Source organism: Diabrotica undecimpunctata, chromosome 1 (assembly GCF_040954645.1).
Source record: "Diabrotica undecimpunctata isolate CICGRU chromosome 1, icDiaUnde3, whole genome shotgun sequence".
NCBI classification, from domain to species: domain Eukaryota; kingdom Metazoa; phylum Arthropoda; class Insecta; order Coleoptera; family Chrysomelidae; genus Diabrotica; species Diabrotica undecimpunctata.
In genome coordinates this window covers 125,427,939-125,447,907 of record NC_092803.1, presented here as the reverse complement: position 1 = coordinate 125,447,907, position 19,969 = coordinate 125,427,939, and the positions used below count along the sequence as shown (strand labels likewise).

Here is a 19,969-nt window from a genome sequence, read left to right as displayed (position 1 = left end):
GTGTACTTTTTCACTTAACGGTCATGCTAATCGGAAAAATTGCCGCTACTGGGCCACGGAAAATCCTCACTGGATGAGAGAAGAACACACTCAATACCCTCAAAAGGTTAATGTTTAGGCAGGGATTGTAGGAAACAATATCATTGGTCCCTTTTTTATTGAGGGCAACTTGAATGGCAACAATTATTTGGCACTACTTCAAAATTATGTCATTCCAACGTTGGCAAATTTATATCCTGATCCAGGAAACCCTCAAGTTCCAGCGAATACGATATGGTTTCAGCAGGATGGAGCACCACCACATTACCAACTTAATGTCCGGCAGTACCTCGATACAATATTTCCCAATCGGTGGATAGGGAGGCGAGGATCGATTGAATGGCCAGCGCGATCACCTGATCTTACATTATTAGATTTCTTTTTATGGATATATGTAAAGAGCCATGTGTACAAAACTAAACCTTCTGATTTAAATGACTTAAAAGAACGAATAACGCTTGCGATTAGGTCGATCACGCCTGTTATGTTAAATAATGTTAGAAGACAGTTTTATTTGAGATTAGGATGTTGCCAAGACGTTCGCGGTGAACATTTTGTACATCTACTTCATTAACATTCATAGTTTTTTTTTCGTGTTCTACATTTTATTACGTTTTGCATTACATTTTAGTTTTTGATTGTATTGTAGCGAATTTCGGTAACCACATGAATTTAATTTATTTTATCTTAATTAATCTTAATAAACTTGAAAGCTACAACATATTTGAATGGAAAATGAAAAGATCTTTCAAACGATATATCACAAGCCTATACTTCCTATTTTAAAAATTGGGGGGTTGTACCTGTCATTCTAAGGGGGTTGAAGGTAGGGGTTGCATTTTCACGTTAAAGAATGTCAAGTTATAATTTAAATTTGACGTGTTTCGGGATTTTTTATAAATATATACAGTAACCTAAATAATTAATTCATTCCATTTGGCTTTTACACACTGTATAGCTTTGCTAATGCAAAAATTAGAATTTTATATAATTTCTTTATTCTTTATATGATCAGATATTGCAAGAAACCCCCCTCATGGCTCATGTATCATGTACTATGATGGTAACAATATTACTTTCATTGATCATCTAGGGTAAGCAGGGATGCGCATAGTACGCTGATTGGCCAGGGTCCTAGCTAGATTATGGCGACAGCGTTTAGGTTATTTCTATTTACTTTTCGTATATATACATATACAGAAAAGTTATTCAAAATTAAATTTTTTTATACCCTATAACTTTTTTACGGGTATAGGCATAGGGTAGATCTACAGTGAAAAATTAGAAGTCTTTACAATTTACAGTATCTGAGAGAAGATTTTTCAAATTTGCCCTTCATGCCATTTTTGGGCAATATTCTTTATTTTTGCGCAAAAATTGTTCTATAACTCTTTTCTACGCAGTTTTACGTAAATGCAGTGTTACACTAAATTAAAAGAAAAAATAATTACCTTTATAATGGTCTTCTGTAAAAGCATCTAGGACTAATTTTAAGCATTTTATGCGGTTCTTCAAAATTTTCTACTTTTAACGATTTTTGCTATTTACGGCAAAATACAAAAGTTGCGTACGAAAGTTGCACTCTTCATCTTTAAAAGCCATTTTAATTTTTTAGATCTAAATTTTTTTGATCTAAAGCTGTCGAATCTTTACCGTCGAGTTGATATATATTTTATTTAAAAAATTGATTTGTTGTTTCTCAGAGAAAGCTTCATTCAACGGAAAAAGTGTTAATAAACATGTTTGTTTAACATTATCTTAGCTACAGTTTTTGTTTGAAACATTTTTTTCTACGGCGTACAGATTCTTGGCGAATCGATTTTTTCCTTTCCTCTCTCCCATACGATTTTTTATACGAGGCAGTTTTAGCAGAAAGCTCGGGAATATTAGTGGCAAACTTATTTGCATCTTTTTTGGGGTCTTAACATTGAAATTCTCTGCAATATTTATCTTGTTCGTATGATTTTTAAAGGTTCAGTGGCATTTTCGTCTATGACGACTGCGACTGGAATATCTTTTCCTTGTACATTTAGTTATATACAAATCGTTGAAAGCGTCACAATTTGACAAACCATATCTTAGTTACTGTTAGTCCAAGAATCGTTTACAATGGACTATTTTAAAGTACAAAAAATAAACTTTTTTGCGTATTTAGTAATGCATATATCGTAATATACTAGAAAAAAAGTTATATTGAGAAATTGAAAAATTGTCGTAAAACTTCCAAGTTAGTCAAATAGCCAAATTCCTTAAAAGTTAAAAACTTTAAACAACCGTATCGTGCTTAAAATTAGTTTAAGAATCCTTTAGTTTACAGCATTTTCAAAGTAATTGTTTATTGTTTTAAGTAAATGTCAGTGGTTAATTTCAGTGGGAACGCAAGGGAACGGCGTTTCCTTACCTCCCAAGAGTGCCGGAACGCAAGGGAACGCTTTTAAAACTACAAGTTTTAGTTAAAAAAAATTGTAAGTAGGATCAATATTATGCTATGCTTTGTTTGCGAGTTTAGTTGTTCACCGAAAAACAGCAGAGAGTTGGCAGAAGTTGCTAAAGGACTAGAGGAGCAAATGTTGAAAATCGGCCGTGTTTTAGATACTCGTTGGGTAGCCTCCAGCTTAATGGCGGTGAAAGCAGTTTGGACAGATTTTAAAGCTTTGTACAATCATTTCATTGAAGCATCTGAAGACAAACAAAGGGACTCGAAGCAACGTTCAACTTACAAAGGGCTTTGTAGTACATTATCTTTTACAACTTTTGTACGCAACCTGGCATTGATGTTCGATGCTCTAGAAGAGTTATCGGATTTGTCCTTACAGCTTCAAAAATCAAGCCTCAACCTTGTCCAAGCCCACAGTGATGTAACACTGTTAATCAAAGTGTTTGAAAACCGAGTTGAAAACATGGGTAGACGTTCAGTGGAAGCTAAAATTGCTATTGACGATTTGATGTTTCAAGATGTTAAACTTTGTGTAAGATCCAAGATACCCAGTATTCCAGAAAAACAGTTCTATCGGAGCCTCGCTAACAACTTGACTTCAAGGTTGCTATCATCTTCAAATGCGGCTGAAAACTACACCAAAATCATGAATGACATCAAAGTGATCCACCCCATGTATTGGCCAAAAGACTTATCCATCACCTACGGAGAATGTGAGATCCAGCGAATCTGCGGTAGATTTAAGATTAGCAGCTCTCAGGATATAATTAGAGACTTCAGACACTTCAAGCAGGGACTGAAGCCTATGTTAAGTGGAGAGAAACCTACTATTCTAGAGCAACCGCCGTCGTTTAAGAAACTGATTTCCATCATAAATAGTATTGCAGTGTCTAGTGCTGAATATGAACGTGGGTTTTCTGCAATGAATCTAATTATTTCTCCTCTTAGATCTTCACTCTACATTAGCACTGTTTGCGATTTATTGCGGATCAGGCTCCTAGGACCTCCTGTGGCTAGATACAATCCCGAGCGACACGTCAAAACCTGGCTGGCGAAGGGACAACATTCTGCACTTGACACCAAGTCAAAACAACGAGGGCAGAAAACTTACAATGAAGACAGCATTGCATTGTGGGAACTTTTTTCCTAAATCTGTTTTTTAAATATCTTTTATAATTTCAGAACATTAAGTTTTCATTAAAATAACTAGCCTCTATGCCTAACTTATAGTTGTGTTCTGAACTCAAGTTTCTGAGTTCTTTTTTGTACTTACTACAGTTAGTTTTGTGTATTGTTGTTTCTTTTGTAGTTTTCACTTTAAAGTTTAAAATATTAACAAACAACTAATTTTACCAACAGTCTTGGCATTGCCTTACAATATTATACTACAAATCCGTCCATACATATTTGTTTTATAATAAGCAAATAAAATAATCAATCTTAACTTTTTAAAACTACACTAAATTTTAAAAAATGAAACCGTGTTACTCCACTCTGTGTGTCATTTATTTTGTGTGTAATTAAACGCTTCCTTTTCCTTTCCAAGAAGTTGGTTTATTTTGAATGTATTAATATTGTTTTGTACCCATAAGGTAAGCAATTTTTTTGTAAAATATGCAAACTTGTAGTTCAAGCAAGCTGTTATATTAACAAACATCCATTTACATATTAATATGTATTATTACTACTGTAATGTGTATAAATAAAACTGTGAGTGAATAAGGCTCAATTTGTTTTTATTTTACTTTACCATTCTTAAAAAATTAATATTGGCGAGCTTCATTGATTCAAACAAAATGGTCAATGAAATCAAACCAAATATTTCTGGGAAATTTAAAGTAGGCAACAAGGTGTTAATGGAGTAGAGTAGAGTAGAGAGTAAACTCAATAATTTAAATTCATGTTTTTATTTTCTTACATCCTAATCAAGCACCTTAAAGAAAATAAACAGCATTAAAATATCACTTGGTATTTTATAAAAATGAATGTATTATTATGTCTGGGTGGCCTAAAAACAAAGGTTTACAGTTATAATTTTCAAAAGTTTTCCTGGGTGAAGGCCCCCCTCCTTCCTGGGGTGTATTCCATACCCACCGGTCTGAGCTTCCCGCTTTAAGAGTTCCCACACCTAAAATTTTAGAAATTAAGCACTGGTAAATGTACCACTGCATATACTTAAAACCAAGTAGAAAAAAAGGCCAAAAAATGATTTGTGCCGAACTTTAACAAATCGTATCTTGTATACTATTAATCCTTAATACTTTCACTAAACGTCATTTTGACAAGGAAAGGAAAAAAAATTAAATTTTTATTTGTACAGCAATACCTATACCCTTGTAACGCTTTTTTAACTGTCGGTCATTTTGACAGCTGTTAAGTGATTTATGTTAAGTTCTGTTTGGCATTTCAGACCAGATTACGTTAGACTTGACGCCCGAACAACGCTTTCAAATTGTACAAATTTATTTTAAAAATTGTGGTTCTGTTCGAAATACGTATCGCGCACTAAGTTCATTTTATGGTGAACATAAAAGTTCATCAGAGCAAGTAATTCGATTATTCATGGAACCTTTTTGCACCATGTTTACTCTAAATGATAATATGAATTCACATACATGTCGCACAGTGCGTACAGAAGAAGTCGTTGCTGCTGTGTAGCGTAGCATACAGGAAGACCCGAATCAGTCTATTTGCCATCATGCACAGCAGTTGGATACGTGTCCATCCACTTTATGGAGAATTTAGCGGAAAGATCTTGCTTTGCGTGATTACAAAATCCAATTCATTCAATCAAACAAAAATTAAAGGTACATCATCAACTACAAGGCGTAGATTGGTAGATTCGATGAGTGGGTCCAAAACGAAATTGCCGTTGATTCCGATTTTCATACGCGAGTTTTGTTTAACGATGAAGCTCACTTTTGGTTGAGTGGCTACGTCAACAAACAAAACTATTTTATTTGGAGTTAAGATATTCCTTAAATGTATGTTGAGAAACCAATACATCCAGAAAAACTGACTGGTGTGCTTTATGGTCTGGTGAAATTAGTGAACCATACTTCTTCAAAAACGATGCTGGCCAGAACGTTACAGTTAATGGTGATCACTATAGAGCCATGATTAATGTTTATGGCTAATTTTCCTTTCCCAATTGAACAACGATTATGTCACCCGTCTTGTGCCACAATTGATTTATTAAATAAAACGTTTGTCAGTAACCGCAGAGTTTCACATTTCGGACCGTAAATTGGCCTCCAAGATCTTGCGATTTAACACTGCTAAACTATTTTATGCGGGGATATGCGGATAGTGCTAGTCTACGCCGATAAACATAAAACGATTGATCACTTGGAGGACAAAATTCGCCGCGTTATTGCCTGTATACGGCGACAAATATTGGAAAAAGTGATCGAAAATTGGATCTCTAGATTAGACTACGTCAGAGCCAGCCAGAACTGTCATATGCCAGAAATCATATTTAAATTATAATGACAAAAGATTATCTTTTGAATACAGTAAATTTTATGTGAATTTAAAAAAATCATCTTTGTTTTATTCTATTTCACAATTCCATATCCCTAAAATAAACAGCCTTTAGAAATAGTTATGAGATAAAAAATAAAAACCGCGCGTGTTCCTCTTATTTTTTTGCTTCATTTTTTAAATACATTTTTGTTAAAAAAATAGTTTTGACTTCAGGAGGTGACATTTCTATAAAAAATTTAATTTGAAACAATTTTTTGTGGATTTATATCTACCAAAACTGCATAGAATTCACACAAATGCACCCTGGTGCATAGGGATAAATTTACCACCTTTCCCAAAAACGCACCTCTTTAAAAGGTAGCACTCGACGATTTTTTTATATCTGGGGGTCTATTGACCATATGAAACAAAAAAAAGTTATTTAACGTTTTAGTTCCTTTCAGCCCTATTTTTTAACATAATCAACAGCCTATATCTTGTGGTATGAGAAGGAATTTCCTTTGCGAATTACGACGCTGCGATCTCGAAAAAAATATTAGATAGAGAAAGATTAACCTTTTTTAGGCATACATGATAAATTTTAATGCAATCTGATCATTATTATATTTTTGACAGCTGCATAAATTTGAATTGTTGAAAAAATGACGTAGATACGTATATAGAGAAAAGCAATTTTTGAACTGTCAATAAACATTATTATTTTCGAAATAAAATGGCAAAGGGAACAAAAGAGAAGCTAGATAAATATGTATTATATCAGTACTGCTTCTTTAGACTACACTGTCAAATTTTGGTTCCGTAAATTTAGTAATGGCAGCATATTATATACATTGGATAAACCACGTACTGGACGTTTCTCAGATGCAGTTATACCGAAAAATATAAAGAAAGTCCACGAAATCGTTTTAACTGATCATAGAGTGAAGATGCGTGAATTGGTAGGAGTTATAAGAATTTGTAAAGAGAATATTAATTATATTTTAAACGAAATTTTGAATACGAAAGAACTATCCTGCTGATGGGTACCGCGATTGCTGACCATTGACCAAACACATGATCGTGTGACCATTTCTCACCCGTATTTGGACCTAACGAAGTGCAATCCAACAGACTTTTGGCATCGATTGGCAAACAGTGATGAAAACTGGATCGACTATCCATCTGATATTCATCAGAGAATAGGATGAACGTACGGTAATAAACTGAAAATGATTTAAAGCAGTTAATAGTCGATCCATTGGTCGGAAAACTCATGGTCAATGTATTTTGGGATTGTAAAGGCATAATTTTAATTGACTATATTAAAAAAATTTTAACCATAAATTCCCAATATTATTGTGCATTATAGGACAAACTAAAGTAGGAACTCGATAAGAACGGCCCCATAAGCAGATAAAAAAAATGTTATTTCTCCAAGAAAATGCAACAACTCACAAGAGCGTTATGTCAATGGCAAAAATTTATGAGTTGGACTTCGAATTGCTTTCTTATTCTTCTTATTTTCTTGATTTGGTCCCCTTCTTAATTAATAATGTTATTCTGTGTACCTCCGAGTATTTTGTATGTAAACAAAGAGATAATTGAAACAACACCTATTTTGCAGAGCCTGCAGAATCATATTAGTGGGAAGGCAAAAATAATTTGGAAAATCGCTAGAATCACTGGTAAAAAATATTTTCATTTCAAAGGAGGTTTCTTACTATCTATTACAAGGAAGCTCAGACTTGTAGTGTCTACAATATATCACAAAATATTTAATAAACAAACAATCTACTACCGGCTACTACAACAAAACTGGAGCCTAGATACTAAAATAAGTAAAGTTTTATGAAATTGCTTATAAATACAAAATATAATTGGAGCATCTAATCAAGCGTCTAATACTTATAGTTGGTGTAATTGTTTGTAAGACGTTGCGTAATTACTAAGTGCCAACCGTAAGCCTTCTTGTTTTTTTTTATATAGACATAACTGTCTGTTTTTGAATGAGCCTCCAATAAGTTGTCATTCCATCGTTTTCATGGTCTTCCTACTGATCGTCTTCCTACTGGGAAACCGTCTCTTGTCATCTTTACTACTCTATTTGTTGTTTTTCTGTTTATGTGATCGTTCCATTCTACTCTTCTATTTCTTACCTAGTTCTTGATGTTCTCCACCTTGCATCTACGTCGTATATCTGTACTTCTAGCTCTGTCCCATAGTGTCTCATCATTAATGTTTCTAAGTGTTTTCATCTCTGCTGTTTATAACATCATTTTTGTGTTCTTTTGTTAGATCGTATTTCTGCCGCGTACGTCATTATTGTTTTGATGCCATTTTTTTTAAATTCTGCCTTTCTTAACTAACCGTAAGCTTGATGTGAGTTATTCGTCCGTACTCATTTCGTGTTTTAAATATTGCTATTTTACTTCTTTTACTCGTATCTAGTATCTCCTAATTTAATAAAGACTGGCATATTGCTCCGTCACCGCAGCTTGTTATGTATGAAATAGACACTTGATAACAATTGGTAACATTCGTCAAGCGCGGTCATATTGCCTCAGATGCCTAGAATATTTCGATTAAGACCTGAAAATACTTTTGAATTCTTTTGTGATCGACTCCAGAAGTTGTCTCGATTGACTGTTTTGGCACCGCTGATCTATTTTATGCATACTTCAGGATGTGTTTTAGTAATTTTGCCCAAATATCAAATTATATCACTATTTTCGTTTCTCTCATTTCATGTATGGATATATTTTTTATTTTTTTATTTTATAAACAAAACGTAATAAATAGTATTAACTGATTTAATACAAAATACAGAATATAATTTAAATGTATTCATTTAATGAATAATAGAGTAAATTATAGGCTTTCAAAATTTAATGAATACCAATTATTTCTATATGAACTAATGAATTAAAATTTCTGTTTCAGGTATGAAGCCATTTATTCCAGTTTTAAAACAATATCCTCATAATTGAACAAGAGAGTGAGTATATACATTACCATAATTTATTGATTCAATGTTAACTTTTAAAAAATCTTAATATAAAAATGTATGTAAAATGAGCCAATTCACTGCAGTATGGCTTGTTTATAACAGATGGTTTTTGAGACAAAAAACGAAACAACTTTAAATGTGTCATTTTTATACGTAAGCAAGCAAGCAATCTAATTAAACCCAGCCTGTGAGAAATGTTCACCCCTAAGAATTACGTTCGGGTGTAACAATTCATTGGAGGGAGGTGTATTAACTCGAGTAAAAACAGGAGTCACCCCATCTCGCTCCAATGCTCCAGACCATCCCTTTCCCCCCTATAGCACTCTGATGAGCGATAGGGGCACAACTATCAGCCAAATGCTCTTCATGTGGAGATCCTAGGTAATAGAACCCCAACATGGTTTCCTAACCGAATTCAAAACTCAGGACAGCGCATTGTCGCTATATTCCTGTTATCTTAATGTGGCTTATCTGCGAACTAAAATTGCTTACTTGGGCCTCAAGTCTTCGCTCTGAGCTAGGCCCAGTTCGGCGACTTGGTGCTCAAGGCGTTGGGCCCTACATGCCCGAGTTTTTAGTGGTTTTTGTTAATATTTTTTTGTGGCTTGCGCCGGTTTTTGTTAGTAGTTTTTTGATTTTTTTGGTGGCCGAAGCCATTTTTTGTTGTTTTTTGGATTTTTTTGTAGGATGCCTGAAACATAAAATCAGAATTAGTGCATATTAATATAATAAATTATCTACATAAAATTTACTGGGTCCACGCTGTACGTTGCGATTTTCCACGAGGGTTATGAGCTACGAACTATATTCATTGTGCGTTGTTGTTGTTTTTTGAAGTGTTTTCTCTCTGGTGTTTTGTTTTCTCTCTGGTGTGATTGTTGATTTTCTCTCTAGTATTATGATTTTATTTTACTATTTGTTGTTTGGGTCTTTTGTGCTTCCATCTGTGGACAGCGTCGTACCTCAATATCTCTCGCAATATGTGGCTGGGGTGGTTCTCTATCTCCGCGAACTTTATCTTAGCTTTTTCTTTCATTGTGTCGGTCACTCTGATTTGTTGTAGTTCTTTAAAGAGGAATCTTTTTGCTACGTATCTCGGTACGTTGACTGCTTCTATTAGGCTGTTGTTATGTGCCGCTTGTATTTTCTTTTTTGATGTATTGCATATGTGTCCCCATGCGAGAGATGCATCTGTTAGTATAGGAAAAATTATACTATTTATTAATCTTATTTTTGTTTTCAATCTAAGTTTGCTTTTTCTTCCTGCTAGGCCTCTTATTGATGCTCTTGTCATGTTGGCTTTTTGTACTGTAGCTTCTACATGTTTGCTAAACGTTAAGCCTTTGTCCATGATTACTCCGAGGTATTTTGCTTCACTTTTCCACTCGATGGGATTGTCTTGCACAGTTACCTGTTCTTCTGGTTGTTGGTGCCTCTTTTTAAAAAGTATAGCCTGTGTCTTTTCGGAGTTTATAGCGATTTTCCATTTTAAACTCCATTCTTCTATGTCGTCTAGCGCTGTTTGTAAGTTGTTTACCGCTATGTCTACATTTCTGTGTTTGGTCGCTATAGCTGTGTCGTCGGCATAGAGGCTTAGTAGTGTACCTGGTGTTCTAGGTATGTCTGCTGTGTATATCGTGTACAGTAGAGGTGACAGTACCGCTCCCTGTGGCACTCCAGCCTCCGGGTTCCCGAGTTCGGATAGGACTTGTCCTATCCGGACTCTGAAACTACGATTGCTTAAGTACGAAGAGATTAGTCTTGTCATTGCTCCGCTGTAACCGTATCGTCTCATTTTGTAGATCAGTCCTTTATGCCAGACTCTGTCGAAAGCTTTGCTTACATCTAGGAAGACAGCTCCTGTAAATTGTTTGTCATTAAATCCAGCTGCTATGTACTCTGTTAATCTGAGTACTTGTAGCTCAATGGAGTGTTCTGATATAAAACCGAATTGGGCTTCGGGTATTATATCTAATCTGTCTGTTTCAGCTTGGAGTCTGATAAGTATTATTCTCTCTACAATCTTGCTGATTGCAGGTAGTAAGCTTATGGGCCTGTAGTTTTGCGGGAATGTGCTGTTTTTTCCGGGCTTTGGTAACATTATGACATGAGCCTCTTTCCATCTGTTTGGGAATTTCTTGAATCTTAGCATAGCGTTGATAATATTTGTTAGATATACTATGGCTCTCGCTGGTAAGTATTTTAGAGCTCCTTTCATTATTTGATCGGAACCAGGTGCTTTTTTCGGCGAGCTATTTTTAATTAGCTTGTTTAACTCCTCCGGTGATGTAGAAGGGGTGATTTTGTTCGAGTTTTCGGGTCTTCCTCTTTGTCTTTCGACTTCTTATATGAACTCGATGTCCTCATCTGGATGGTAACTTAATGTACACTCTCTTTCGAGAGTACTCCTCATTACTTCTGCTTTTTCCTCTGTGGTGTAGACTATTCCGTTTTCTCCATGTAATGGAGGGATTTGCTTTCTGTCGTTTCTCAGTATTCTCTGGAGCCTCCAGATATTTTGCATATTTGGTCCTTGCTCCTCCATATCTCTTATGTGGTTTTCCCAGCTTTCACTACGGTATTGTTGTAGTGCTGTTTTGACCTCTCTGTTTAGTTTATTTGCTCTATTTTTGTCTGCCTGGTTCCTTGTCCTTCTCGCTGTCTGCTTTGCTCTGTTCTTTTCCCTTATTAAGTCTTTTATTTCTTGTGCTATATCCTTAAATCTTCCCGTGTGCATTTCTACTTCCTCTTCTGTAGTGCTGTTTCTGAGTGCTTGTTGGATGATGTTTTCCAACTCTAGGACTCTGTCTTCTATTTCTCGTGGGTTGTCTATCACTGGAACTATGTTAATTCCAGTGATCACGAGTCTTTTAAAGTTTGTCCACTTTGTTTTCTTTTTAACTCTTTTGATTGTACTTTCTTCTTCCCACGTCCCTAGTTCTAATAGGATGGGGTTGTGGTCCGTTGTGCCTTCGTTTAATGTTTGTATTTCTGTTTGTACTCCTAGGTTTCTTGCTACTACAATGTCTATGTGTGTAGGAAGTCCGTTTCCTGGGTAATGCGTTGGGTCTGTGGGGCCCATTGCCATAACGTCGTCATTATTTTCTATGTATGTGTTTAGTAGTCTTCCCTTTCTGTTCGTAGCTCTGTCGTTCCAGTTTGGGGATCTTGCGTTTAGGTCTCCTATTATGATTGAGGGTTCGTTGTTTAGGAACGTATTTAAGTCGTCTTCAATCAGTAGGTCTTGTGGTCTTACGTAGGCGGAGGTAATTCTGACTTCTCCTTGCCTCATTTATACTCTTATTGTTGTTGCTTGCATAGTATTTAGTTGTGGTGTTAGAATTCTGATGTGACCTATGCCTTTTTTCACTAGTATTGCTGTGCCACCTGATCTTGCTGTGTTGTCGTTCCTGTATATGTCGTAGCCTGAAAACTTGATGTTGATGTTGTTCGTGAGCTTTGTTTTCTGTATTGCCACGACGTCCATTTCATATCTATTAACCAGTTCGTCCAGTATATTCTGGTTTGTCCTTATGCCTCCTGGGTTCCAGGAGCCTATCCTCAAGTATTTCCTATTTGCTTGCACTAGTTCAGTGCTAGCTTTATATCTGCAATCACCTCGTGGACAATTCTAGTGACCAGTTCCTTAACTGAGATCACTAGGCCGTCTTGCTGTTGTTTCGAGATCAAGATGGTGTTATCGGTATTTTGCGCTTTTGCTTCCTGTGCGTAGGAAGGTCCGCTTGATGTTTGTTGCGGCCTTTTTTGCGGGGCTTGTTGTCTATGTGGTTGTTTTCTACCCCAGGTTGGACATCTGGGGCATCCTCTGAAGTTTGCCGGGTATTGACCCTGGCAGTTGGCACATTTTGCCTTTTGTTCTCGGGGTATTTGGCAGTTTCTTGTGGAGTGATTTTCTCCGCATCGTACGCATCGAGGTGCCTTAAAACACGCTCTCTGCGCGTTGCTTTTCTGAGGCCTTCGATGTGAACCTTCATATGCATCAGATTAGTAATGCGCCTGGCTTTTTCCTCGTCCCCCTTCTTTTCCAGTGTCAGCACAAACATTGGTAGGTTTCTTTTATCACTCTTTCTGGAAATGATGTTCTTTATCGATCCACATTGGATATCATACTCTTCTTTGAGAGTATTGAACATTTCTGTAACGTCTGTGTTTGGAGGTAGTCCTCTTAAAAACATTCTTGGTTTTATGTCTTCCTCTAGTGGGAAGGCAATCCACTGTATAGGTGTTTTTTGACTATACTCCTCTATGATTTTCACCATAGACCTATAATCTTCTGGACTTTTCGCTTGTATTAACGTTTCTCGTTCACTTCTCGATAGTCTATTCGACGTTATCACCTTCTTTTTCTGAGCAATGTCTAGTATAGCTCCTGTCTGGCTGACGCTCTGTAATTTAATTACAGGCGGCTTTGGTTTCCACGTTGGTTTATCTTGTTTCGTGGTTTGCTCTCCGTCGGTCTCCATTGCTTGTGCTTGGCATGGAGTCGGAGGGCGTGGTGTAGCGCGCGCATCTCTTTCCTGATGTCTCTCTAGTTCTGTTGCACTAGGGGTCGCTAGTGGAGGGAAGTCTTCCTTCACGGCCTTCTTCTTGCTGTTTTTGGGTTCTTCTTCTTGTGTTCCCTTTTTTGTATTTTCTATGGTTGTTTTTGTCTTTGGGATTATTCCGGTGGTTTTCTGTGGTTGCTTTTGTCTTTGGGATTGTTCCCGTACACTTTTCCGGTTTTGACGCCTTTTTGGCCTGGGTTTTTCAGGTATCTTCTTTGCTGCTCTCTTTTGAGACCGTTTCTGTTGTCTTCTTGGTTTTTTTATTTTCTTTTCCATTGCTAAGTTTTTGGAACTTTGAGTCAATATGGCCAATTATTGTTTTTTGCGAGGTTACTATCGTATCCTGCAGTTCTTCAATTTTCTGTTTTAGTGCTGCTATTTGGGCGTCCTTTTCTTTCAATATCATCTTCATCTTTGCCAGTGCGGACTTTTCGTCCTCACTGCTCCTCTGTCAGTGGAGTACATTTCTTTTTCGCGGTTTCCCTCCGCGCGGTCTTTTGTTCGTTTTTTCTTGGTCTTGGGGCGTTTGAAATCCCCTTCGTGTATGTCCTCGGTGGGGAGATCTTCAAAGATCTCGTAATTTGTGTCCTGGTCTTCTAGGAGGGCATCATAGATATTATAGTTGAGTTATTTTTATACGTTCAAAGATAATTAAGGGATAAGATATTCTGAGATACATTCTTTCTGATAGATTTGAGGAGATCTGGTGTAGAAATAAGCTTTAAAGCTTTTTAGGTTCTTTCTCTTTCTTCTTAGAGTATATTGTTCTGGTTATTGTTTCTTTGATAGATATTGAATGGGCTAATTTTTTACTGTTATTTAAAGCATTTAATTGATTATCTCATTTGTACTCTTTATTATTGGCATTCATATTTTTGAAAAAATATATTAGACCAATGTGGATCTGTTTTAAGGTAGATGTGAGAGGTGACATTCGAATTTTTAAAGAAATAGTTAGGTGATAACTTTAGTAATAATAATTGACTCATTTCCTCTCTCTCAAATAGGCCAAGAACAGTAATAAAAACATTTAAATATTTAAAAATTACTAAAAACATCGAGTTTCTTCCACTTTTCTTGCTTATACCTTTAAAACAATTTATTTTGGAGCAAAGTCGTAATGATATAATATAACGAATATTTCATTTTCTGTAAGATAGGGCTGGTTAATGTAAGGTAATAATGTTTTAATTTATTACCATTGCTACAAAATAGGAATAAATATAAAACGAGAATGGAAACAAGTCTTTTCTTATTCAATGTTATTCAACCACTTACATTGCACTCAAGACCTTCATATTTTGTCTGGAAAATCTTTATAACATAATAAAATAGCTTACAAAAATTTATTAAAATCTATTTAGCAGATTTTCCACAATAATTTTGCAATCTAATTTTCTTTAAAATTGAATTTTTTTAAAATTTTACAAAACAAATACTAGACCATAAGTGTGCAAATATTTTTAATCATAAAAACGCACTTAACTTACCTAAGTGCTTTATGGAATTGAAATTAAATTATCTAAACAGCCTCAGTAGTGTGTTGAAATTATAAACAATTTTTTGGCCTATAAACAAATAGAATATCTCGGTAACTATTAGCTTAAATTAAATTCAGAGAAGGGCGTTGAAAAAGACTCGGCAAGACGTTTCTCATAAAAGAAAAAAAAACGGGTGTGGCAGTCCAGTGGGACTGCCGCTAGAAGTTATACTTCTATACACGCGTTCGTCGTTACAAATTTATATGGGAGTCAACTGCACAATCATTACATATATGTAATGCTATAGGTAAGAAAGAGCAGAAAGAGAAAAAGAATTAGGTATACAGGTATATGGTGCATCGTTTGCTGTATTTAAACATTTGACCTGTAATAGGAGTATAGTAAGTAAATAAAGGATTCAATATCATGATGAAAATATATATTTTTATTTTCATATATGTATAAAAAGAATTGAATTAAAAAAAAATTTACACGTACTCTGCAGTAAAATTCATTGTTTATTTTGTTATTAATATAAAAATACAATACAATACACTGCAACATTATTCAATATAATAGTACAATACAAATTTAAATGCAATATTCATAAGTATTTAAAAATGACAATATACATAACTTACTTACGCATATGTTTAATGTACCATGATAACAATATTAATAAAAATAATATTGTTTGGTGATACAAAATATTTAATTGTTGTTTGTTGTGTATATAAGTACCTACACATTTGAACTTTCTTGAGATATTTACAAGTTTTAATTTATAATTTAACATGCCTAACGAGGTTGTTACTCCCGTGCAAATTTCCGATTCACTTCCGTGCAAATTTCCAAAGTCGAACGCGCGTATAGAAGTATAACTTCAAAAACCAAACACTCGGATTATCTTGTAAATTTTCATTTTATTCCCTCAAAATTTTACGGTAGTTATCGCATATCGCAGCCATTTCTGCTAACGTTTTTATGGATTGTTGAGATTCTACAGTTTTGTTCTTTAAGCACTTTTTAACACAGAACTGAAATAGTTGCCCTAAATTATATTATAATTATTAAAGTTCATACGTAATAAATCCCAGTAGTTGGCTGTATACCATAGTTTAAAAAAAACTTACAGAAAAGTAAAAACTTCTAGTGTATAATGGTATATTATTTTATTAAACAATTAATTAAAATGTATCCAAAAAGATTAATATTATTCCAAAAGATTTTTCGGTCTAGTGAGACCATCCGACCAAGTTCACTTGTTTTACCCGATGGGCAAAGTTTAACGAACAGGGAAAAGTGTGTTCCTTTTAGGTGAAATCTCATAACTTCGAACTTTTGTCATCACTTTAACATATATAACCATGATTGTCAACTAATTTAAAGGTTCCTAAACCTATTTTAGCAGCTAGTTTCAAACTACTTTAAAATGTTTCTCTGATGATGGTGCGACTGGACCCAGAAAGGTTTTGGAATAATTGTAAATAATATACCACTATAACTTAAAAGTTTTTACTTCTCTGTAAGTTTTTTCTCTGATTAATTCTTCTTTGGTTTTTTCCATATCTAAACGCTCTGCGTATCTGATTTACCTCCGTAATTATCCAGTGCCCATCCAGCCATTATTACATTTCTGCTTTTGTTTATGATAAGATACTCTACTCTACTTTCGGTTAATATCTCCTTAAAATACTTGCCCCATTTTTGTGGTGTTAAATGTGTAATTTCCTTTTTTTTTTGGTCATTTTTGATTATGTGTGTTTATTTCCGTGTGTGTTTATAGACCTCAACACAACTATTCCGTATAGCACCCTGAACTTCTAATATGTGGAAAGTATACAAAAGTGTGGCTGGCTCGATTTTTCACAGACATCATGGTAACTGGAAATATTCCACAAGAACTAAAGCGCTCTAAGATAATAGCCATACTAAAGCCAGGCAAACCCGCCGACAACCTAAAAAACTACAGACCAATTGCGCTTCTCTCTGCCAACTACAAACTATTAGAGAGGCTTATATATAATAGAATCAGTACAGAACTGTTCCAGGTGATCCCAGTCGAACAAGCGGGTTTTCGACCAGAACGAAGCTGTGCAGACCAGGTAATGTCACTCACCACCTACATCGAAGCGGGTTTCCAAAGAAGACTTAAAACTTCAGCGGCATTTATTGATCTCTCGGCAGCTTACGATACAGTATAGAGAGAGGGCCTTATATACAAAATTCTCCGTGCAGTCCTCTGTAAACCAATAGCACGCCTAATAGATAACATGCTCAACGACCAAATGTTTCAAGTAGTGATGGGCACAGATATCAGCCTACCAAAGAAACTTTAAAATGGCCTACCACAGGGGTCAGTGCTCTCTCCACTACTATTTAGCTTATACCTAGCAGATATGCCGGAAACACAGTCAAGAAAGTTCGGATACGCCGATGACTGGGCCCTCGCTACACGATGCAGAATACTAGAAACGTCTGAAGAAGTTCTGACGGCAGACTTATATATATTGGGCAAATATTTTCGCAAGTGGCGACTTTAACCAAATGCATCCAAAACAGAAGTTAGTTGCTTTTACCTGAACAATAAACTTGCTGGAAAGGAACTCAACATACGGTTTGAAAATACCACACTTACCCACAACAAAACACCGAAGTACGTGGGCGTAACACTAGACAGAACGCTATCATTTAAAAAGCATTTAACAAAAACTGCCCAAAAGTTGAGTACAAGAAATAACATTATACAGAAGCTCTGCGGTACCACCTGGCGAGCATCTGTTTCCACTCTCCGCTCTACTGCCTTAGCCCTTATTTTCTCGACCGCTGAATATTGTGCTCCAGTCTGGCTACACAGTCCACACGTAAAAAAGGTCGACAATCAGCTGCACAGCACTATGAGGATGATAACTGGTACAATTAAATTAACTCCCACCCAATGGCTTCCAGTATTAAGTCACATCCCACCTCCACATTTACGACGAGTCGACGCACTTACACGTGAATACAAAAAGATCATGAACAATATAAACCTGCCGATCCACCAAGATACCGAGGATGCACGAAATACCCGTCTCCGTTCTAGAAAACCACCAATGAAAACGGCAAGAATGATACATGAGGAGTTCAACATCACGAATGCATGGTCCCAAGAATGGAACGAATGGCAAAATAACATGCCCTGCATTACCCACAAGCCACCAGGTTTTGATCTTCCACGCAAAACATGGTCCCCTCTAAATAGGATCCGAACCAGACATGGCAGATGTGCATACATGCTACATAAATGGGGAAAGAACCCGTCTCCTCAATGTGACTGTGGGGAGAACCAAACCATCGACCACATTATTCAAGAGTGTCCCTCAAGATCATGCAATGGTAGCCCTGAAGACTTCCTGTTTGCAACTTCAGAGTCAATTGATTATATAAATACACTTGATGTTTGTTTGTAACTATTTAAAGTTTTGTCAAATACCTATATTACTAGTGTTTGTGTATTTGTTCTAAATGTGTTGTAATTGCCATACGATAAATAATAAATAACCAACAAAGTCATCATAGCCATAATGATCGCCAACGTTCGGAAGGGACAGGCACCCTAAGAAGAAAAACTGTTTATTTCATTGCACAAAACTCTGACTATTTTTACACATTGTTCAAATCTTTAAAATATCCCTTTTCTATTTTGATGTTCAGTTTGCTTTATATATCTAAGCTTTGAATATTGTACTATTTTTCATCAGTGTTTGATAAATTTTTCTTGGATGTACTACTTTAGATTCTATTGTGTAAAGAAAACTGATACACGTAAGTTGCTCCTTACATACTCTAATACATCGAACTTTTATCATCTGCCTCATTATATTCTTCTATATAAGTGATTTTAGATATCACATATATTTACAGTTAATAAATAATCTTCCTGGTTAATTTTTTGTACCGTATCGCTTCTGGTTGTAATGTACTAAATCATTTAAATCGGTCCTTTGTACGTAATCAAATTTATGTTTGAAACTTTAGTATATTTTTGAGCCATAATTCGTTAAAATGTGTTTAGCTTAATTGAAACATGGCAATTTGCAGGCGCATATTTTCGAACATTAAATTTGGTTAAATTGACTTCTGACATAATTGGAAAAAGCTACATTCAAACGAACTCTAACCAGTTTACTCATTTTAAGCATGTCAGATTACTGAATTTAATAATAACAGTTTTCGTTAATGTCGCTAATAAAATAATAATCATATAAAAAGGGATATTAAAAACAATTTTATCATATTGCCAACGGTTTCTTCCCTAATAATACCTGTATCAGATCAGAATAAGGATATATAAATACGTTAGAATTATCAGGTACAGTGGTCTCAAATAAAAATCTTTCTTTTTTCTAAGAAACTCATTATTTCTAAAAACTGTAAAACAATTTGAACATTATAAATAATGGCGTACAAAATTAAAAGATTTTACAAATAAAAACTGACATTGAAGTATTTAAAATATTGAATGTCAAGATTAAATTGTCTCAAGTACGTTCGTTACAACAATATGATAAATAATTAAAATTACTTCAAAGGTAAAAATAAAAATAAAAATAAAAGAAACGTTAGAAGAACGATATTTCTTTATTAAATTAATAAGGTTATTTTATTATTATTAAGAAAAATCCTTCCTAACTAGTATTATGTCAGTATGTTTTTGTTTTTAAATTACATATGACGGAAATACAACTATTTGAGTGAAAAATATCAAAATTAAACTAAGCTAAAAGCAATTTTATTCCAAAGGCGGATAAATAATCCAACCATGACTCTCAGTATTGGAGACTAGAAAAAAATAAAGCGAATCATTTAGAAAAACACGATCTAAATCGTAAAGATATCCCGTAAACCACTAAGAGAAATCGGCTTTCGAGATTGCCAGACATTTTTTTTATTCAAATCCTACTAAGAAAAATCTCGAAGACAACTTATCGCT

General features: G+C 35.0%; 1 protein-coding gene across 1 annotated transcript; it reads left to right on the top strand.

Moving 5' to 3' along the window:
• The first annotated feature begins 2,522 nt into the window (after positions 1-2,522).
• Positions 2,523-3,626, top strand: LOC140434900 (E3 SUMO-protein ligase KIAA1586-like). Its single transcript, XM_072523522.1, has one exon. It carries the CDS (start codon positions 2,523-2,525, stop codon positions 3,624-3,626), a length of 1,104 nt encoding a protein of 367 aa, XP_072379623.1.
• The last annotated feature ends 16,343 nt before the right edge of the window (positions 3,627-19,969 follow it).

Coding starts and splice junctions, on each gene's coding strand:
- LOC140434900 (XM_072523522.1), top strand. CDS start 2,523: ATGCTATGCTTTGTTTGCGAGTTTAGTTGTTCACCGAAAAACAGCAGA.